General features: G+C 36.9%; 1 protein-coding gene across 8 annotated transcripts in view; it reads left to right on the top strand.

Annotated features, from left to right (window-relative positions):
• Window positions 1-18,563, top strand: part of ROBO1 (roundabout guidance receptor 1) — a 1,280,027-nt gene extending 1,261,464 nt beyond the window's left edge. For all 8 annotated transcript variants that reach the window (XM_006162599.3, XM_006162600.3, XM_006162604.3 and 5 more), the window contains 4 exons: window positions 818-970; window positions 10,373-10,681; window positions 15,867-16,060; window positions 17,585-18,563. In XM_006162599.3, the coding sequence (XP_006162661.1) occupies window positions 818-970; window positions 10,373-10,681; window positions 15,867-16,060; window positions 17,585-17,599 (671 nt within the window). In that variant the 3' untranslated portion in view covers window positions 17,600-18,563. The remainder of the gene's footprint in view (window positions 1-817; window positions 971-10,372; window positions 10,682-15,866; window positions 16,061-17,584) is intronic.
• The last annotated feature ends 5,243 nt before the right edge of the window (window positions 18,564-23,806 follow it).

Raw genomic sequence — 23,806 nt, 5'->3', positions numbered from 1 at the left:
CTCTCTTAAAAAAAAAAAAAAAAGATATTAAGAGTCTGTCTTCAAAGAATATTATGAATATACACTTAATTAAAATAGAGACATAATTAGTACTATTTATTCCTAGAATGTGAGTTTCTTATTTATTCAAGTAATTGCTTTCTCTTTTGAGTTTATTTATTCCATCCCTTTGAGAGAGAGAGAGAGAGAGAGAGACATAGAGAGAGAAATAAAGGCAGGTACCCCAACAAATTTCTTCACGTCACAATCCACTGCCAGTCTCAGTCAGCCTAGATCATGGACATGCTGCATTTGTCCAGGGAGGCCTTGGGATGGGAACTCAGGACCGTCGCACGTGAGTCCAGCATGACAGAGTGTTGTGTTGTGTTACTGCTATGCCATTGTGTGGTCCCATGAACATGAACTCCTTAAGGACTTTGGTTTTCCTCTTGAGAAAGCAACAGGCATTGAATATATTATGTAAACTGTTAATATTTTTGTTTAAGAATAAAATGTTACTGAAGCTAGTTGCCAAAATAATCAGAATGTGTTTCTTTAATACATAGTTATTATGAACTGCAACAGAAAAAATAAATTGGGATTTAGAAAAGAAGAAACAGGAAAAGCCTGAAAATTCTTTAGGGTGTATTCTCCAATGAATAAACACACACACAATGACAAAAAAAAAACAAAACAAAACAAACAAAAAAAAAAAACCTATTATTTGCCAGAGGAGTTTATTTAAACATTTTTCATTTTTGATTTGAATGTTTTGTTTGTGTTTTTCCTGTGGTAATTAAAATTCATCAATGACTTTGGCTCTGATTTTTTGCCTCAGGTCGCCGCCATTTTCATGCGTCTCAGTGCCCTAGACCCACAAGTCCTGTGTCTACAGACAGCAACATGAGTGCTGCTGTGATGCAGAAAGCCAGACCAGCCAAGAAACAGAAACAGCAGCCAGGACATCTGCGCAGAGAAGCCTACACAGATGGTAAGTCCACTGAAAAGGATGAAAACACCTAGGAATCTCGCCCGTTTACTCTGGATCGCTAGTACTAAGAAAACATAGTCACTGGCATTAGGAATTGCACTAAAAATTCATTTACACTAAACTTCCTGTTACTACTGGAAGAGATCTATTTCCTATTTCCATATCTTGTCAAGCATCTCTAATCCTTGCAGTTTTTAATAAGCCAGTTATTCACGAAACTAAAGCAATGTGGATTGTAACAATGTGATTGAAACATTTTTTGAAAGATTATTTTATAGTTTACAACAAAAATGTCAGGCCTTGCTATAGTTGGAGTGATGGGTAGGATCAAGCTTTTATTGGGTTGTCGGAAAAGTCATGACATGTTTTTGCGTAGTAAAGCGCAGGAAAATATTTCATGGCTGACAACCCAATATTTATCTGAGTCAACGATAAATCAGTGTCCTCAAATTTTTTTCTTTTTTATTTCTTTTTTTTTTTTTTTTGGCCCTATAATTTTGCATCCAAATAGAAGACAATAAACTTGTCTGGATATTAATTCTAACTATAATGCTGCTACAGACAGTAATTTTGTGCACCAAAAGGCAAATTGCATCAAATCGCATCATGTTTCTGCATGCCTTCACATACAATATCGACTCTCACTGAAGAGGTAACACTGCTATTCCCAAGGGAGCAGGAGAGGGTAATGTAAACATCGTGATGTTGTCTAGAGAGAGCCTTTAATGAAAGTGCCTCAGGTGGCCCAGCACTTATTAAACCTCTACCTTCTCATTTTATAAAACAACCCCACGGGCTTTGTTAGAAATTCGTGTAAGATCAATTCCCCCAGACTCACCCATCTTGTCAAGTTTGCTAAATTTCTAAAGAGGTGGGGAGAGAAGGGTGTCTCAGGCATCGTTTCCCCACCTCCTGGTCCTTTGCAACCACGATCTGATTAGAACTTTCATTACCAGTCAGCAATTTTTCAAAAAGGGCATCATTTGCCATTATCATATGAAAGCCTAATATTATAGATACTTATCCAAGGTTACAAGGAGGGTTTTCTGAGGTACTTCTCCCTGTGATTCCTGCACTTGACAGAAAAATTTAATACAAAGCTCACAGCATGATGAGCCTGAGTAATTTTGCACTGAGTGGCTGTCCGTGCTATTATCTGTACTTTATTCCGAGTATTTTCTCTCACTAGCATCTATCTGATACTAGACTACATTAAATGCTGGCATGACACAGCGCACCTGGGCCTCCTGGCTTCTGCCCAGGATGCTTTTGTCAGTAAACTGAGCTGTCAGAATATTATCTGATTTTGAAGGGTTATTACAGTGGCTTTGTGCATGTTTGCCTCTGCAAAGGGACAAACACTAGGTATAAATCCCCAAACTCTACAGGCAATTTCACATTTATGGGACCCCTGTAATGGCATTTTGCAAGTTTTATGACTGTTTTATCAATTTTTATTATCTAAAACAGAGGGCTCCTAACTGGAAAATGGGCTGAATATCAAACCTGGGTGGAAACATAAGAAAGAAAAGTCTGGCCTAAAGCTTTGTGTAGCTCTCTTCACTTCTTATTTATACATTTGAAAGAAGTCTGACATTGAGTGATGCTTTTTAAAAATGTTCCAAATACTGTAAGCATGCCAAATTAAGGAATAGAGCAACCCAGTTGTAAATTTCACTATGCTTCATAGATGACTGTGTATTTTCCATCTTCCCCTGTTCTACAGAACTTATTCCAGTATTTTAATAATTAAATATAGATTCTAACTATTCCCTGAATAATAACTATTAAATTGAATGATAATGCATTCCAGTTATTTTATAGGTTATTTCTGAAATACCAAAGAAACATATTGAAATATTTGTAAAGCCAAAAATTTCATCAGAAATACTATTTGGATTTTGAATTCTTATTTTGCAAAAGTAGTTTTGTAAATTTATCATGTGGATACTGCAATATAAAAGCCAGTAATTGTTTTTTCTAAGTTGTTCTCTTGAAGTAAATGGAGAAATTACTAAAGCTATTTTTAAGTTACAGCTTTAACTTCCTTTCAACATTTTGATAAGCATCTGTCTTTAAGTTATATTTATGGTAATAACAAGTCTTCATTTAATTCTGAATGCTTATGGTTCATAAAAGAAAGTATAATGAATCTATTTGTTATTATATAAATATCCAGTAATGCATATAATTAATTAAAATAATATAAATGTAGGTGCTTCTTAATTTACCAAATAAAAGATATGCACATACTCTTGGTAGTTGTAACATGGAAAAAACAGTTCTGTTTTCAGAATTTTTCTTTTTTACATTACTACACGTCATTTTTTTGAAAAAATATTCACAACCATTCATAAAAAGTTTGGAGACCGACACAGCTTGCACTTCTTATAAAAAAAGAAAAAAAGAGAGAGAGAGAGAGAAGAGGGTGAAGAATTAAGGCGCTACCAGGTGTTAAAATGTAAACTAAAGAGACCAGCAGATGATGTGTTGGTTATGCAGCTGGACTCCAATGTAGTTGACTCTGATTTGAGTCCTGGACCCAGCACCTTGAAACACACTGGATGTGTGTGCATGTGTGCCCAAAATCCCCAGATGGGAATGGAGGAGGGATTACAGTGTGGCCATCCCCCCGGGGGGGGGGATTTCTTGCTTTCTCTCTGTCCCTCCAGCGAGTGTATACCCTATAGCAAAAAATCTCCCTAAAAAAATGTGAACTAAACATATTTTACAGTGTTACATGAGTTTGATTATTGTCAATAGACTTATGATGTGAACTATGTTCAAAATAAAGGCCTTGAGTTTGTAGCACTTTTGTTTTGTAAATTTTGCCCAAGTTGTGAATTTCTATGGAAGAGTTCTTTGTAAAGTATATAAAGAAAGATAAAAAGTCTCTTTGAACAGATAAAGAGTGATTTTTGATGGTCCTTGTCACTTACCTCCTATGTTAATTTGCTTGTGCTGCCTTAAGCAAGTGCTACGGACTAGGGATCTTAAAAAAAATTAATTTTCTGAATTTCTGAAGGCTCGAAATCCAAGATCAAGGTGTCAGTACAGTTGGTTTCTTCGGACAACCCTCTCCCTGTTGAAGAGACGGTCTTCTCCCTTTGTCTTCATATAATCTACCCTCACTGTGTGACTCTGTGTTAATCTCCTTATAAGGGCAGTAGTCATATTGGATTAGGGTCCACTCTAGTGACCTCATTCTATGGAATCACTTCTTTAAAGACTGCAATTAGAGTCATATTTGAGGTACTGGGTGTCAGCACTTCAGCATATGAATTTTTGGGGGTCACAGTTGCATCCACAATAGTCTAGCAGTCTCCAGCGCACAGCACTGTGGCCATCCCTTGCTCTGTAGGTAAGTACAAGGCCTCATAAATACTCAGGGAATAGTCAATACCAAGCAGAGTGCATTGCTCCGAAGTCACACTGATAGGCAGCATATAATTATTTATTTATTTCCTATTTGCTGCTTATAAATTTAACCCAGATGAAGAGTCGGATTAAAATATATGAATATTTATTAGTTGGAGTCTTATCGAGTTAAAGCCAAGCATAAGTGCATTTCTAGGGCCTTCTAATAGATTCTTCCCACCCCCGCTTTTCACCCTTTCCGATGCATTAACATTCTTGATTTAAAAACCAAATCTACATTATTTCTCTAGTCCTACTTTTCATAAATTATAAATTCAACACCCTCTTTGGAATGATGTTATTTTGACTTGATTTGTCATTAATTACAAGGTCTTAGGACTTTAAGCAGTTAAGTAAATAGAGTGCTGGGTCTCTATAATGAATTAATGCTGCCAGCACTGTCTTCTTGCGTTATGTTCTTATTTTTTAATAATTGTAATTTTTAGAATTATTATTATTATTTTATTTTGCTATAGGGTATGCATGCTCACCGAAAAGGACAGAGAGAGTGGGAAAGTAAGAAAGCCAGCCACCAGGTCTGGGACTCGAACCTCAGTCAACCTGCTGGCCCCTTTGTTCTTATATGTTTCTCTATATGCTTTTTATACTGTTATTTGGGAAACCTTGTATAAAGAATGAATGTTTACATGATTGTATGTAGATACATACATTAGGGTATATATATATAGAGAGAGAAGGAGAGAGAGAGAAACAGAGACAGAGATAGAGAATAGGTCTATGATCCCATTTGTTAAATTCAATTCCAAGTTTACATGGTATAGATTAGGTGAAAGTCCTGTTGATCACTATGCAAAATATAGAATTATTTAGGGTAGACAATCCCTGGTTTGACTTAGTAATTCTTTTATACTACCTAAAAAAGAATGTATTTGGCTATTTGCTTATGAAATTTAACCTGCCAGCAGTTCTCTTTCATTGTCAATTAGATACAGTGACAATTATACACAGATGCTAGAATTCTTTACATTGCTGAGTTCTCTTCTCCTTCCTACCCATGTTATAGATAGCAGCTATATATTGATATAATATCTGATCATTGACTTTCATCTCTAGAGTCATATATTCCGTAAGACTTGCATGATAGTGGTAATCATAAGCTATGATATCTGGTTAGTTCACGTATTTTGTGATTTGATGATAGTGGCAGTCATTAACTCCTGCTAGTCTGTATTTGCAATCTGGCTTAAGTAGATAGTACAGAAATAAGTCTACAGTCGTTCTCTGATTCCTTGGAATTTGGTTTTCTTTATCACAGTATTGCCAGCTGCAGACTCAACCTGAACTTAGTTCAGCTCTGCCTTGGGTCTCACGGCTTCAGGCCACTCAGTACAGTGTTTTCTGACTCTTCCCTAGTTATCTTTAATGAAGAGAAACAGACGAGGGAGGTCTCTATTATAGTACTTCTTTTTAAGTAACATTTTTGGAAAATCCATTAAAATAGTAAATGACGGAGAAAGATCATGCACTAGTGACAATGCCAATCTGTGTTGCAAGACAAAAGCCTTTTGATTATGGAGGACCAGAGGGAAATGAGTACTGTTGGCTGTACTTGGCCACTATTTCAGCTAAAATGTTGAGGCTGTTTAGAACACGGTAAGCCATCAAAGCCAACAATTAAAAAACAAAAAAGTGCACTTCTTATGATAGTTTTCTAAGTGAAACGGCTGATGGTAAGATAGCAACTCAAGCTTTCTGCTTTCAAAGACCAGCACAATGACTGGCTATGGTAGTGAGGTGGTCAAGCAATGATCTGTGAGGCTGAGGCCTTATGGGAAGGTCCCCAGTTTGCGTCCTGAGGGCTTCCTGTACATGCCAAGTGCATGTTCCTGTGCACTATCCTGAGCGGAGAATCATGGCAAGAAATCCCGACTGGGGCCTTCTTTCTTTCTTTCTTTCTCTGTGTCTCGCTCTCATAAAATAAGTAAATAAACTTTAAAAAATTTTAAAAAAATACAATGAATCTTAATGCCTTAGCTTTAACATATTTTTTGAGAAGAATATGAAAATTTTTTGCTTAAAATTATTAAGGCTAGGGGCCAGCAGGTGGCATGGTGGTTAAAGGACTGGACTTCCACATGGCCAATTGTGTTTCGAGTCCCAGACCCAGTGACTTGAAATCGAAGCTGGGCATGTGAGCATGAGCGCCCAAAAATCTCAAGAGGAGAAGAGAGGAGAATGGTTTGCAGGGTGGCCATCCTCCCTAGGGGGTGATTTCTTACTTTCCCTCTTTTGTCTCTGCCTGTCTCTCTCTCCAGTGAGCCTATGTACCCTATGGCAAAAATTTAATTAAAAAAATAAAGTAAGGCTAATTCTATAATAGTGGGTGTTGGATAGATTTTTAGTTTTGATTTACCAGTTTCAAAAATACTTATACTTCTTATGGTACCAAAAAAGGGGTTAATTCATTTTTTTTTTTTTTAGAAATATGTAAGAATGAGAAACATTAAGGTAAAACTGATACTTTGTAGAATCTTTCATTTGTTACTAAAAAATCTTTGAAGTATAATTTTGGTATTTAAGCTTCTCAGGGTTGTATACATAAATGATAGTCAGTTGACCATTGTCAATAATAGTAAAGTATCAGAGACAATAGAAAATATTCCTCTGTAGGGACTGGTTAAATGAATTATGACACATTCATAGAACAAGGTGTCATGCACATTTCTCTTGTGTGCACACACATGAAAATCTACATGACCTCACAGCTGGGTGAAAAAAGTGCCGTTCTGTTCTTGCTGACAAATAGCAAGTCTGCATCTTCGTGTCTGGTCCTTGGTATCTGCTGCCACATACAGACGGGCAGGCAGGAGCCTCGTGCCATCACAGGCGTGGCCGTGATCCATGTCCCTGATGTGAGCTGTGCTTTCTGGAGTCAGGAGGCTTGGTGGCCCTGCTTTATGCACGTTAATAACTTGGGGGATGACCTATAGAAAACTATTCAAACTGATTACCTCTTCATAATTAGTACTGAGGATTTGAAATGGAAACAGGAGGCATGAGATGTTGTCATTTCAAGATTAAACACTTACATACTTCTAAATTGTTTATAATGTCAAAGTGTAAATACAGGGCTAAATACTATAATTATCAGTATAATCAGTGCTCTCTCTCTCTCTCTCTCTCTCTATATATATATATATATATATATATATATATGTATATAAAATATAAATTTACCAAATTTACCAACAGGGACATGTACTGCTGGAGAGAGTCAGAGAGAAAAACATGAGAAAGCACCCCCGTAGGAAATGGTCATGCCACAATCCCTTCTCCTCATTTTTCCCTCCTTTTGGGATTTTCAGCATGCATACCTGTGCTTCTGGTATGTTTTCCAAGCTGCCAAGTCAAGGACTCAAGTCATGCAATTTGCCATGTGGGATCCAGCTGCCTTAATTACCACACCACTGCCTGGCCCTAATAAATGTTTTATAAATGCTTTTTAGTTGTATTTATTCTGTCACATAGGTATTGCTCTTCAAATGTGAAAACATTACTATTTCTAAGTACATGACTAAAAAATGTAGTTATGCTGATGATTTACATATCTCTACATCTCTGAATTTTACCTTATCTCTCTCTCCTCTCTCTCTTTTAGAGAGATTTCTGCTATCGGGTGCATGCACTTACCAGAGAAACAAAAAGAGAGTCAGAGAGACAGAAAACAAGAAATCCCCCCCCCCCCCAAGGAGTATGGCTATGCTGCAGTCCCTTCTCCTCCATTATCCTCTCAGGATTTTGGACATGCACCTACACACACCTGGTGTGAGTTTTAAGCCACTGGGTCCAGGACTTGAACCGTGGTTGATTATGTGGGAGTTCAGCCATGTAACCATTATGTCATCTACTGTTCCCAATTTGACCTCTCTTAATATTCAGATTTTATATGCAACTATCTGTTGTACCTCTCTCTCCAGATACTCCAAAGACTCCTATTCATTTTTTTTTAAGCCTCAAGTTAGGCTCTTGCTTCATAAACACTTCTTCCTTATTTCTGCATTCCATACCTTCTGTGATATTCTTCTCCTTTATCTAGGCACTATGGCAAAAATTCTAAAAGGCACCTTAGATTCTTTCTTCATCTCACTGCCAAGCTGTATGCCATTGCTCATATCTTAGCACTGATATTTTTTCCTTACCCTTTCAAACATCTCTTTGTCTTTTAATCTGAAGAGCCACCAGTACCATTCTATCCCTATCATTACTTATGTGAACTATTGTAATAACCTTTTGGGACTGACTCTGTGACTTAGAAGTTAAGGCAACTGGATCCCACATGGCTGACCATGTGGTCCAAGCTGTAGACCGACTTGAGAAACATGCCAGGCTGGTCCGAGTGCAGTGGTGTTTATAACTAACTAATTGATCACAGCCAGTTACAGATTGCTTTGTTCCTTCTCTACTGCCACTGCCTCACGTGACTAGCCTTAAAACAGAAAGAAAGAAAGAAAGAAAGAAAGAAAGAAAGAGAAAGAAAGAAAGAAAGAAACATGCCAGGTACATGTGTACATGCCTAAAATTCCAAAAGAAAGGGAGAGATGGAAGAGCAGAGATTTGTAGTGTGACCATTCCTTATAGAGAGGGTGCTTTCTTCTCTCCCTTTGTCTCTGGTGAGTGCATGCACCTTCTAGCAAAAAAAGGAAGAAGAAAGAAAGACAGGAAAGGAAAAAAAGAGAGAGAAAGAAAGAGAAAAAGAAAAACATAAAAAGTATATTTTGTAACCAGGCAGTGTTGTGGTGATTACGGTGGTAAGATCCTACATTGTAAACTGTACAGTTCAAGTCTTGGACCTAGAGTCTTGAAAAGCATGCGGGTGTTTGTGTATATATGCCAAAAATCCTGAGAGGAGAATGGAGAAAAAGGGATTATGGTGTGGCCATCCTCACTGGGGGAAGAGGAGGGGGGCATGATTTCTCACTTTCTATCTCTATATATCTCTGTTTTTCTCTGGCAAGCTTAATGCCCTACAGCAAAAATTAAAAAAAAAAAAAAAAACTTTTCTCCTTCTATATTGAAATTTTTTCTTTTGTTCAAGCCTCCATACCACAGCTAGAATAAACTAAACCTAGAGTCTTTTCATATTCCTAGACTAACTTACTGAATACTACTAGGACACACACTTCATTTCCTTGAGTATATATAGGAGTCTTTTAAAAAGATATCATTGCTTATGGGGAATAAATTTTCTAGATAACACATTTTATGCATAATTTTATCCTTAAGTGCATCTATAATATAAGAAATTGAATTATATTTTATATATAATATGTATTACCTAATATATAGCAACAACTGTATCAATAAATGAATAAGAAAAACAGTAGCTATATTTATTCAATGAGACTGTGATTTTAAACCTCAGGGTATATACAGAGTGGAGCAATCCCATCAGTGGGTGGTAGAATATAAACATACAACCGAATGAAGTAGCACAAAGAATACTGAATCCCCAATTAAGAATCTAAGAGCATTGCTCTTATTTCTTATCGTAGATATCTAGCTTTGAGATTGGAAAATAGCTTAAGGTCTATGTATTTGAGCTTCTTTGTCTACAAAATGAGAAGGGATTTAAGCTAGATTCAAGATGGCGAATGGGTCTCAAGTCAAGTGCCAACCTCAATCAATTTGAAGTGGTTGCCTGAAGGCATAAGTGTATGCATCTGAGAACAGCAGCGTTTTCTAAAATCAATTAGGAAACTGCCATGGTTGAGGGAAGGACACTTACAGTACAGGTGGCCAACATTAGCCATTCCAGGAACAGGTCATCTCCAAATCCCAACTCTGCCATTTAGTACTCCTGTGTGATATAATGAGAATACACAGAATTGTTGGTGTATTTCTCATTTGCCTTCAGTTGTTCTAGTACATTAGAGATAAAGTATCTCACAGTTGAATGTTATGCCAATGATAATCCTAAGTATTGATAATGTTATAAATGGGGATGTGTTAAATTTTTCCCTTTAGATCTTCCCCCTCCTCCGGTGCCACCACCTGCTATAAAGTCACCCACTGTTCAGTCCAAGGCACAGCTGGAGGTAAGGCCTGCAGTGGTGCCAAAACTGCCTTCTGCAGAAGCAAGAACAGACAGATCATCAGATAGAAAAGGAGGCAGTTACAAGGGGAGAGAAGTACTGGATGGAAGACAAGCTGCTGACATGCGTCCCAATCCCAGTGATCTCAGAGAAGCACAGGAACAGCAAAATGATGGGAAAGGGCGAGGAAACAAGGCAGCAAAACGAGACCTTCCACCAGCGAAGACTCATCTCATCCAAGGTATTGACTTTTTCAAGTGGCAAGTAAATAGAGATTAAGCATATGTTCCCAAGTTAGGCCCCAAGGGTCATAGGAAAGTGATAAGATTAAAAGTTTACTCTCTAAAGGAGACACACATACACCCAAATAATTTTAATACAATTTATTCCAGTACATGATGTTACACAAGTTCCCTGGAAAAATGCCATTCGAGTTGGATTTTACAGGAAAGCATAGATTCCACAGGTTGAACAGAGTGATGGGGATATCACATCAAGAAAACAGGTTGAGAGAAAGAATATGAAAATGTGAAGGTGGCTATTTGGTGAACCATGGTATCCAGTTTGATTGGACAATGCTTGGGTCCAGGGACAAATGGTAAGAGATAATATTAGAAAGGTGATTGGGCAGGATCAGTGTAATGACCTAATGGTTACATTGCTGGATTCCCACATAAGTTACTGTGGTTCAAGTCTCGGAACTGAAAGACTGCAGGGCACACAGTCATGGAGAGCAACTGTGGGTACACTAGAATGTGTGGGAAGAGGGTGAGAGTGAAAGAATCAGGAGAAAAGAAGGAGGCAAAACACTGAAAGGACACATAAATGGAAAAGTTTCCGTTGATGACAATATCTATCATTACAATCCAAAGTTTGAAAACTTTATTGGTTTATTTTTATCAGTTAAGCCAAAGTTGATCTGGCTTTGAACTTTTGACTCATGGTGACTAGACTCCAAGTAATGATTCATAAGTAAAATGTCATGATGTAAATTATGAAACTTATATCTGACCAGAAAGTATGGACCACTTTTCTGCCCATAAGCAAACTTCATCCAAAGTAGGTGCAATTCTTCAGGAGAAAATTTTGTGAACCTAGAAAAATCTTGATTTATACACAATTAGAACAAATAGATGAATTTTTCCAAAGTAAATCCTCAGGAATTTAATAAGTTCTTTTTTGGGCAATAAAATTATTTCTAAGACTAGTTGGTGGTGTAGTAGTTAAGGCGACTGGATTCCACATGGCCAAGTGCTCAGGGCACATGTGCATACATGCCCCAAATCCTAAAAGGATAATGGAGAAAAGACTACAGTGCAGCCACCCCTCTTGGAATGATTTCTGACTTTCCATCATTCTATTTTTCTCTCTCCAGTGAGAGGATGCACCCTTTAGCAAATAAATGAATAAATACATTTCTAACTAAAATATTAATACTGGAATTACTAATCTATAGAGAAGGAAAGGTTCAGCCCCATAGCCTAGGGGTTACATGGGGCCGAATCCCACATGCTTGACTATGGGTTGAGTCCTGGCTCTAGCAACTTGAGAAACATGCACAAGACATATGTGTGTATGCCCCAAATCTCAAAAGAATGGAAAAATGGAGGAGAAGGGATTGTGGCATGACCATACCCCATTGGAGGTGCTTTCTCTCTCTCTCTCTCTCTCTCTCTCTCTCTCTCTTTCTCTCTTACATGAGTGCACATGCCCTCTGGCAATTGAAAAAAAAATAGAAACAAGGAAAGCACTGAGTTACATTGACCAGTTATTATTTCATTTGTCCTGCTTTTCCAAATACTTACATGAACTATACCCTGTGTGTATGTGTTATTAAATGATCATTTCTATGCATTGTTGTAATATTCACCTTTGTAATGTAATTTATATTATTTATAATGTAAGAGGCTGTGTGATTTACATGTGTAATGGATGATTATTTTTAATTAAGGAGAGTAGTCTTCCAGACTGGAATGTCTGAACTTTTTGCTAACATTTACCTCAGTTAGTTTAATTTATTTTTATACATATTGAATACTTACTGTGTTATTTAGCATTATAATAAGTTCTGAGATTTATGGGTAGCATGAACGTTGACCTCAAGAAGCTTACAGTTAGAGGGAGAGAGATAGATAATCTATAAATTCAAAGAAATGTTTATATTCAGTATAACCTTCATGATGCCATGATAGTCCAAAAGAGGGACAATTATCCAAGTCTCGTGTGAAATGCAATATTAGTAAAGCCCTCTTAATCTTTTCTGGTATACGTCACATAAGCTAAGTGTTTAAGAATGGATGGAATTTAGCTTAGATAAGAAAAATGGATTATTCTGGTAGAAGAGACAGCATGAGAAACCTTAAGGCCCATTGAGGAGACTAAGAGAAATTTGAGTATTACTACTAATAAAATTGGTCAAAGATGAAGTTTCCGAGGCAAATGTAGCCTTAAGTCATGAAAAGCTTATAGATCCTGTAAGAGGAGAAGGCTAAGGAAAGACAGTTTAGAAGAGAATAAAGATATAGAAACCTATTAGAAAATGTTTGCAACCTTCAGACAGGAGCAAATATAAATCTGGCTATGAAAGCAGGGATTGGTGACTGGAAAAATGTAAGAAATTTTTTTGGAGTTATTTGCTGTAAATTTAAATATATGGAAAGGATACACTTGAGGGTTACAGGATGGTTGTTGAAAGAGATAGAAGAATCTAAAATAATCTGTTTTTCTATCATGTATGTCTTTTTGTTTGCTTCTTTGTTTTGTTTTGGTTTTGGTTTTGCTATAGAGTATATGCACTTGCCAGAGAAACAGAGAAAGGAAGAAAGATAAAGTTGGAAATTACTCACAAGGCAAATGGCCATGGCAGCACCACAATCCCTTCTACACTCTTCTCTCAAGATCTGGGGCACTCATGCACATGCACCTGGTGTGATTCTCAAGCCTCCAGGTCCTGGACTTGAACCACAAAGCTGGCCATGTGGGATCCAGAGCCTTAGCTTCCACACCACCTGCTGGCTCCTATCTTGCCTATCTTAATGATAGTGATTGTTCTTTGCTATATTAGAGAATGCAGAGGGGGAGGAAATCTCAGTAGAGTGGGCATGAAGAGGTCAATGCTTGGCACGTTGAGTTTGGCACTCAACGAGTTCAGTTCAGCTGATTATAGTTACCTCAGATTTCAGGCATAGTTCAAGAGTTGAAAATATAAATGAATAATGTTTTATGATAAAAATGGTGGTTAAAACCATTCACTCATTTACTTGAAACTGTTTGTCATGGAGGGAGTATATCAACATATATAGTAGACAAAAATACTTGCTCTCATAACAGTTATATTCTTAAAAATGTGACAGTCTGTGAGAATGGATGAAATCACAGAGTGAGTGATGGTGGTGGTGAAAATGTGTGTGTGTGTGTGTGTGTGTCCTACATCAAGTATAAACAAAAGTTTGAGTAGGAGTTATTATATATATACACACATATATATGTAATATATATTATATATACTATATACTTAATATATATAATACATATATATTATATATATAGAGAGAGACAGAGATCCTATGATTTTCTACTTTCAGTCCAGTGGGTTAATGTATAAGAGGCACTTCCTAAAATAGAGCCAACAGAACATTGGCCAGAAAAGGAGAATTAGCAGCTGAGAGAGTAGTAATGTTTAAATTGATTAAGGGCAGTGTGAAGTCAAGAGACAAAAAGACTGCAACATAGTTAGCATTTACAGTTCTCTCAGTTTCATAGTAGTAATGTGGGCATAAGTAGATTTCAGTAGGACACAGAGTGAATGGAAGTTGTCACTACCAATGCTGAGTCTAGATTGCTTTTCAAAAAGCTTGGCTGAGCAGTAAGGAGAGAAAGAAGGTATTCATTCAGATAAAGGACAGGCTCAGAGAGAAAGGCTTTAAGTAAGAGAGAAATTTCCTCTTATTGTGGCTTGACAAAACTAAAGCCAACAGAGGGAAAATATTTGATGACACAGGGCCAGAAGATGAAGGTAACAGGAGACCGAGTGCTTTGAAGATTGGTTGCAGGAGCCATCACCCTCATGGATCATGAATCCTGTGAGTCAGGACTCTGAATTGGGTGGAAGCATGATGAGAACAGAGGAACAAGGTGCTGTCTAGGAGGACTATACCAGTGTCATACAGAAGGGTTGGGTCTCACAGGAGGATGCTTTTGTGTAAGGATGGAGGGGCAGTGACTTAGAATTGGTGTTGGTGAGCTATAGGCAAGCCTTCCTCCTTACCTTTCCAATGGGAAAAAGTTAGTGGGGAGAAACTTCTGGGAAAATAATGTTTCATTCCAGCAACATGGATAGTAGAGGGGCTTGTGGAAGATGGGGCAAACGTAGCAGAGTTAGATTTTTATGTGTTCAAGGCCCAGACTATAGACTGAACAAGCTTTGGAGAGAAATGAGGAGTTGGATGATACATCAATGGAAATAACACAAAAGGTAAACGGTTTGGAGATAGAAATATAGTAGATGGCAGTTAACTGAAGTGACTTGTTTTTTGGAAGTTAATTAACAATGGCAGATTCAAAGTTTTGCACTGTTAATATGCTGTTTAAATAATGGTTGTACCTTGCTATCTGGGAGTGAATCAAGGCTTGATTCTGTTTTGTTAGTTTTAAGAGACTGGGTTTGGGCTCTACTTATTCCTTATAATAACTCTTTAAAGCTTATATTTACATCTCTCTCTCTCTCTTTGGTATCAGAGAGTCTGTATGCACATCATGTATGCACAGGGCATAGAGAGACAGAGAGAGAAAGAGACAGAGGGAGAGAGTCCCAGTCATGCCACAATCCCCCTTCCTCCAGTTCTCCATCTTGACAGGATCCTGGCTACACACACATGAGCATGGCATGTTGTTTTGCAAGCTTCTGAGGTCAGTTCTTGAACCCTGGTCAAGCATGTGGTATCTGGCTTTCTCTTCACAATACTTACAAGCTGTACCATGGGCTGGCCCTCATCTGTTTTTATATCAACACTAGAAGCTTCTCTAGGTACAGATAAATACTAGTATTGCATTTTTAGTACGATTACTTCCTTTTTAGAGAAGGAAAACAAAAGCCTAAAATATGATCACATAGTGAATGATAGATTTTGAGGCCAAGCCTGACTCCAGGTTTGGTTTATCTTCTTTAGTGATCTTGGTCCCAAGTAAGTTTGAGATAGATAAGAGTTCACGAGTAAAATCAATCTAAAACCCTGATCCCTACTAGGAAAACAACAAGGCTAATTATTTTCACTTTCAAATACTCATTATGCTTACAAAGTGTCTTCATTTATTTCTCCAAATCACTAATGCTACCCCATGTATTGTTACAGATAGACATGTGTGATACATTTATAGTGAAAGTTTTTAATGGTGTTCACATGCATTTATTGTATTTCATTACACAGAGGATATTCTACCTTACTGCAGACCTACTTTTCCGACATCAAATAATCCCAGAGATCCCAGTTCCTCAAGCTCAATGTCATCAAGAGGATCAGGAGGCAGACAAAGAGAACAAGCAAATGTAGGTCGAAGAAATATTGCAGAAATGCAAGTACTTGGAGCATACGAAAGAGAAGATAATAATGAAGAATTAGAGGTACCTATAATTTTTTCCAAGTTTTCAACATTACTCTGTAGTCGTTACATCAGCCTTAAAGTTATAAATATCCACCAGTGTATTATTTTATCATGAATTCTCAGTATCCTAAGGTCTATGATGCCAGAAACAGAACTTCCGAGAATGTAAGGGTTTTACTGAAATGTGTCCCAATATTGCAACTGTTAATAGCACGATTTTTTGTGGGTCTTGGGTTTATATTCCTGTATATAGTATTGATATAAAGCATATATTTATAGCAATTACATTATTGGGAAATAAGAGCTATCATTGTAGGTATAGTTCATAGTATTGTAGGCTAAGAAAACCTAGTTGAGTTGTAGTTACATGATGTGAGTGAGGGCGTTCATCCTTTTGTGTCTGTCACTCTAGTCAGTGGTGACCAGGGTTAATGGGACTGGTTTGTTATCTTCTACCCTTGCTCTTCTGTAAACATGAGCCTGGTCTGTAACACTGACCTTTCCAGAAAGAGAACATTTCTTGATTCAAAAATATACTTCCTTGTTTGAATCTGCAGATAGCAAGACAACATATAGTTGATAGTAAATCTATCATTTTATAAAATGTCTCCCCTGGGGTCCAGAAGGTGCTGTGGTGGTTAAGGCACTGAACTTCCACATGGCTAACCATTGTTCAAGCCTTGGAGTCTTTGGCTTGAAAATTACACTGGGTACATGTATGTTCATGTCCAAATCCCTAGAGAAGAATGGAGGAGAAGGGATTGCAGGGTGTCCATCACCCCTGGGGAGGTGATTTTTCACTTTCCCTCTCTCTCTCTGTCTGGCTCTCTCCAGCAAATTCATATACCCTATGTCAAAAACCTTAAAAAGAAAATGTATCCACCACCCCCCATTTTTTAAAGATTAATTCCTCCATTTAGTGAAAATAAGTTGAAAACAGGTGCTTCCTTCTACAAATATATTTAATTTCAAGTAAATGCTAAATGAGTATTATAGTATAACTTTTTAATGATAGAAGACAAAAAGTGATTATGTCTAAGGGAATGTTCTGTAAAGCCCAATGTATTTTGATTTTTGAGGTTTGGAATAAGAAATTCTTTCCTCCTGCAAACACTGTTAGGGAAGCTTTTTTAAGATTTTATTTTTTCCTTTTTCAAAGTAGTATAATGCTTTTGGGGGATGAAAGACCATTACTGTTAACTCCAACACTTAAAATCAATAAAAGCTGAGCTATAATGCTGAGTTGAGGCTGAAGGAAGGGGAGAATTCAGTGTGTTTCTTCTCTTCCTTCAGAGCCCTATGCCCACCCTGCTACACTTGAGTCACTGTGTGGAATTCAGACTGATGCTCATTAAAGACATTTGGATTTGGAATCAGAACCAACTAAAGTTAACTAAGAGTTGGTTGCTTTGAACACTCTAATCTGAATGGATAAGAAAAAAAAAAAAGCACATGAAACTATAAAAGTAAATGCCTGTAAATAAATATAAGCTAATACTGTTAAGATTTACTTTCACGTTTAACAATAAAACATCTTTTACAGGAAACTGAAAGCTGAGGACAACCAGGGAGGCTTGTGAGATCCAATGTGAAAAATATCACTCAAGATGCCTCATGTCTGATGACACGCCAGATAAAATGTTCAGTGCAATCAGAGTGTACAAATTGTCATTTTTATTCCTCTTATTAGGATGCGATTTTAAAATTTTTATTGGGTTTTTATTGTTGATGTTTGACCCCCAACCCTATGAAGAACCTCTTGATTCCCCTTGCTGTTGGAACACACCGTTACATCTTACTTCCAGCAGGGGAGGCGTATTGACTTCTCGCTTCAGTCATCAGCCAGCAGGAGAGAACTAAACAGTTCTTTTGCATTTTGCCCCTGAGATATGCCATTGCACTGCTTGTATACCAAGCTACTTTATAGCAAAATATTGATCAAAGATATAAAGTTGATTAATCAACCTCATGCCAAGGGCTCTCAAACTATAATCTTTCTATAACCAACTGCTAATGCGAGTTAAAACATACTTCATTTTAACATGATTTTAAAGTCAGTCTTTCATACCACCCTTTGCTGGGAGATGTTTAAAACTATTCATAAATGCGGAACTACAAACGATTTGACTGGGGTAAAAACATTGTAAATATATACTCTTTGCAACCCCTGGTGGTACTTTATTTTGTCTTCATTTCAATCATTGAAGTATATTCTTATTGGAAATGTACTTTTGGATAGGTAGGGGCTAAGCCAGTTGGATCTCTGGTTGTCTAGTCGTTGTCATAAGTAAGCCTAGCAAAAAACCTTGTTCTATTTTTCAATCAGAAAACCATTATAAATACATATTACAAAAAATGGATGTTTTCAATGACCAATCAAATATGAACATGCCTATCTTAACTGGCCTAAAGTTCTTCTGGTAGTGTCAGTTCAACTTTCAGAAGTGCCACTTAAGGAAGTTTGTTTGATTTTTGTTTTTGTAATGCACTGTTTTTAATCTTTTTTTTTTTTTTTTGGTTTTAAAAGCACAATCACTAAACTTTATTTGTAAACCATTTGTAACTATTAACCTTTTTTGTCTTATTGGAAAAAAAATGTTGAGAAGCGTTTTTAGCCTGTTTTGTTAATGCTCTATGTTTGTATTTGGAATATTTGAATGACAGATGGTGAAGTAACGTGCATACTTTATTGTGGGCCATGAACCACGTGGTTCATACTTTTCTTGGACTTAAAGAAAAAAAGGTTTGAGTTTGTTGTGGCCATTGTTGGAACTTGCAAGGTTTCCTTATAAACTCAAACAGAGGCATTATTTGGTTTGAATTGCCAAAATGATGCCCTCTATCTATTGGTTTTTAGATCCTTTTTGGTTATTATATAAATTTCATTGACTTTATAATTGGTGCTATTTGGAGGGAAAAAATGTACATTTTTTCATACACAGATATCAGGCCTGACCCCAATGGAAAACAAAGCCAAACAAAATGGAACCACAAAAAAAAAAAAAAAAAATGCTGGTGTTCACCAAAAACTAAATGTGTTCACTTAGGTCATTTGAAAAAAAAACATAGAAAAGGTGTGCAGTACTAAGGGAACAATCCACGTGGTTAATGTTTTCATTATGTTCATGTAAGAAGCCTCTTATTTTTAGCCATAATTTTGCATACTGAAAATCCAATAATCAGAAAAGTAATTTTGTCACATTATTTATTAAAAATGTTCTCAAATACATCATTATTTCTTGTGTTGATTTTTCTTCATTGTGTGATGATCAAATTTATTCCATTTAATCACAAGTCGTTTTGTCTTAACATTTCACCACTCTATTATCAGATAAGTAAAAATTCTTCATTAATTTTATGAACAACCAGATTGGGCTGTACAAAAAAAAATTCTTTTTAACATTTCTCTAAAAATAAAGATGGATGATGAATCAAGTCCTAGAAGTGAGACATCTGATCAGAACATTACTCTTAAATATTAAGAGGATGCTGTTTTTCTTTATGTATGTGTAGCTGAATTTCAGTTTACCTCTCTCAAAGAATCAGTATTCATCTGTGATAAATCTGATCTGTTATGTTTCAATTATCTATGTTCTGTCAGCAAGAAAATGATATGAATGAGATGCTTATCAATATCTATCTGTTTTCTTGTTATAAATTCATGTGAAGTTCTAGCAGTACCGATCACATACTGTGTTGCACAGTATAATTCATTAAAGTCAGCTTATCAGTTATTTAACTCTGGATGGACAAAATGGGTATCATGTCTTGGAAGTGCCAAGAGCGGTAGGATTTAATGAAATGTTTCTCCTATGACATGAATATTTTTCTTCTACTTAAATTTTGTATTTATCAGAATTTAAAATCTGAGGGGAAAAATTTAAAAAAAATTGAAATTTAGTTTCATAAAAATGAAGTAATCACCAGCATCTCCTTAGAGATGAACAGATACATAGATTAAAAAGTCCGTTTTCAAACTATTTCGAGGAAAAACTAGAGGGACATGTTTAATGATCAAATTTTTTTTCTTTGCCTTGGTGGGTCTCTCTTATTTATACTGTGTGATACACATACAAATTATATGTATCATGGGCTGGGCATTAAGTCCCAGTTTTGTTATGGCTGTATTTCCTTGGACATGTTACTTAACCTCTAAGTCTCAGGTACTTCACCTGTAAATTCAATAATACCTACCTCATGGAGCCGTTGTCATGATTTAGTGAGTTAATGCATATGATATGGACTCTGGAAACTCCAAAAACAGTACAAGATATTATGGTCATGGACTGAAATTCATTACACATGCCATCCCTGCTTTCCATACCTAGTTTGTTCCTAAAAATTTGCATGAAAGTCGAAGAAAAAGTGTGGTACAACGATGAGGCTGGTTCCATTTCTGGTGAGTGAAATTCACTGTGAAATATCTAATTGTGGAATAAATTCTTGGTGTTTTTGTTTGTTTCTTTGCTTTTGAATCTGAGGGCCACACAGTGGGTGGTGGTATGGTGCTTTCAGCACATATTTCACAATTCAGGGGTGCAAACATGTTACTTGAGTTCTCAATAAATAAACTTTAGTGTCTATTTGGGACTGTTGTTTTGACTTATGTCAGAAAATATAAACTAGTTCCAGGTGAACATAGTCATACCTGGCTTTCTTGATCATCTGAGATAGAGTCTAGATTTTTTTCTTTTTCTTTCACTGTAGGATAGCATCTAAATGCCAACGGCTGTTTCCATGTGTAGAGTGTGTGGGGGGGGGGGGGGAGAGGGGGGTGGTTCAGGAAGTAGGGCTTTGGACATTACTGTTGTCCAAGTTTCCAATAGTTTCCCTTTGTCAGTACCCCTAATCTGTGTCCTATTCTTCCCAACTTCAATGCTCTTATTATCCATTGACCCCCTTCCAATTCTTCCAAACCCTTTGGTATGACGTGATTGTAGAGAACAGAGAAGGATTTTGTGCACTCTTCTGTGCTATGCTATGCTAGGGCTTCCCTAGAGTCTCACAAGATACCTCTATGTCTCTTAAATTGCTTGCCACATGTGGACTCTCTGTTGGTTAAGGTAGGTGGGTGAAAACTACTTATGCAGTTTTGAAGAAACAAACCTCGTAATTTGTATTTTGGAAATAATCTCATGTATACTAAAAATAGTTTGAGGACCATTATCTAATCAATCAGCTATAAGTGAATATATCTGAAACTGGTAAATCTTACAGCCAGAAGATTGCCATTACTTTCAGCCAGGCAAATCCTAATGTAGTTTTCATTGCTTACTGTTAAAAATCTTAAGTCCCATATAGACTGTGAGCATGCATTAAACTTTTATTTATCTCGCTAGTAAGAATGATAGCAGGAAGACAAAGGTGGTTGAAGAACAGGTGTAGAAGGAACTTAAATGTGATTGTTAAGTGAGTTCACTTTCTGTAGGGCAATGCAGTCATGTCACTAATCTCTGCTGGGCTGATCATACCCTTACCTAGTTCTTTAAGTTTAATAACAACTAAACTTTGGGGCTACCAGAAGTTTGCATTTTTATAATTTGCAAATTATTAGTCAAAAATATACTTTGCTGATTTACATTCACCCAGGATAATCAGATAAGGGTAGAAGAGTTACTTACTCTTGCCCATGTCGTTTCAGAAGCAGAGCCTGAAACAATGACTTGGATACAGTTTATTTGGGACATAATCCCAGGAAGTATGAGTGAGGGTATGAAGGAAATGAAAGGAAATAAATCAACATTAGTCCTTCAAAGTAGATGAAGACACCCAGGGTTCTACTGGCTCCTCTGAGAAGTACACAGAATGTCTCCCAGAATCCTTCACCGTGTGCATATTAGTTTGCACACAGTCCTCATTTGTTGCAGGTTGTTGTTGGGGTTGGGGATTTAACTCCTAAGCAACAGGGTGCAAAGACCCTGAGGCTGAAGGAAGAAATGCATATGGCAGGTGTTAGAGATGGGAAGATGCCAAGATGAGGTGAGTTTAAGTGCAAAGGGAACTGTTGGAAACAGCGTGCCATCAAAGGGATATGCTACAAATAAGATTATTGAGAAATGTCTTGCTATTATATCAAAAATCAGCAATTATCAATTCACTATTCCCCAAGTTAAATTTTCTTTCATAATGTTCATGCATGAAATTAGTCACAGGACCCGGTATGTGGCCTGGTGGTAAAGACTGCTGGTTATCATATAGCTAACAATGCGGCCTGCATCTTAGGCCCAGCTGAAAAACACTCCAAGCATGTGTGCATGCCTGGTCAGATTACCAAAAGGTGGGAGAACTGGGGGAGAAGGGATGGCAGTGTGACCATCCCATGGCAGAATACTTTCTTGCTTTACCTCTATCTTTCTGTCTCTCTGGTGAGCACATGTGCCCTCTAACTAACTAACTAAATAAATAAAAGGGAAGAGAAAAAAATAGTCATAGGTATTGTAATTACTTTTTTAAAAATTAGATTTCTGCCATAGGGCACATGCGCTCACCTGAGAGAGACAGAAAGTGAGAAATCATACGGTTGCCCCAAGGGGGAATGGACACACCACAATCCCTTCTCCTTCATTCTTCTCTCAGAATTTTGAGCACATGGTCACACACACACACACACACACACACACACGTGCCCACTATGATTTTTAAGCCACTGGGTCTGGGATTCGCTTTGCCATTGACCACGTGGGAATCCAATGCTTTTACCACCATGTTATCTGCTGGCCCCAAAGTATTCAAATTACTTTTATGTTGGTGAAGTTTTTACCAGTGATTGATTTGAGTGTTATAGATATGAAATGTAGTGCCATTTAACATAGTCTAAACATTTTTACAGTGTCAGAATTGAAATGAAATAAAAACAAAATATATGAAAACAACAGTGAGGCATGAATTAGATCCTTAACCAAGTAACTACAATTATGCGTTTCCTGGCAAAAAAAAAAAAATCTATATTGTACTTAAGAAAAAAGTATTTACAATAATCAATACACATGCGAATGAATGCAAGCTAAATTGCCAAAGCTATAAATATGATATGAATGAAATTTCAAACGAATTTGAGGCTAGTGTAACCAATTCATATGTCATGCAAGATTATCAATGAGGCATTGTGTGTAACTACAAATGGTAATGTTTTCCCAGTTGCATATAAAATAAAGACCTTAAGTGGTGAATTAATTAAATTTTATGAAAAAAATAACATTTATAAAGCCCTATTGTCTTAATTTGGACTCATAATATTTACATGGATGGGATAGTTACAGTGCAAATATTTTTGTCCTCCCTGAATTCATATGTTGAAATCATAACCCCCAGTGTGATGGTATTAGCAGGTAGAGTCTTTGGGACATAATTAGGTCATGAGGGTGATGTCGTCATGAACAAGATTAATGTCATTATAAAAGAACTTCTTTCTGCCATGATAGAACAAACTGTCAACAATCTGCAAGCCAGAAGAGGGCCCTCCACAGACCCCAGCTATGACTTCATCCTCCAAAACTGTGAAAAATTAAATTCGGTTGTTTGTAAGCCACCAAGTTTATAGTTCTTTGTTACAACAGCTCGAACTAAGACATGTACTTTAGAAAATTTAGATCTTTGGCATAATCACTAGCTGCACACAGTAATTCATCTTGGAGCTCTTAGAAAGTCTCCTTTGTGGAAATGCAGAGCTCTTTAAAAGTAAAAGAGGGCTCAAATGTCTCCAGCTCAGTGTCGACTTTGGTTTGCTCGACTTTAGGAACTAACAAAAATGACCTAGGCAAGTAGA

Source organism: Tupaia chinensis, unplaced genomic scaffold (genome assembly GCF_000334495.1).
Source record: "Tupaia chinensis unplaced genomic scaffold, TupChi_1.0 Scaffold140301_1, whole genome shotgun sequence".
Taxonomy (NCBI): Eukaryota; Metazoa; Chordata; class Mammalia; order Scandentia; family Tupaiidae; genus Tupaia; species Tupaia belangeri.
This window is presented reverse-complemented; position numbering and strand designations above follow the sequence as displayed.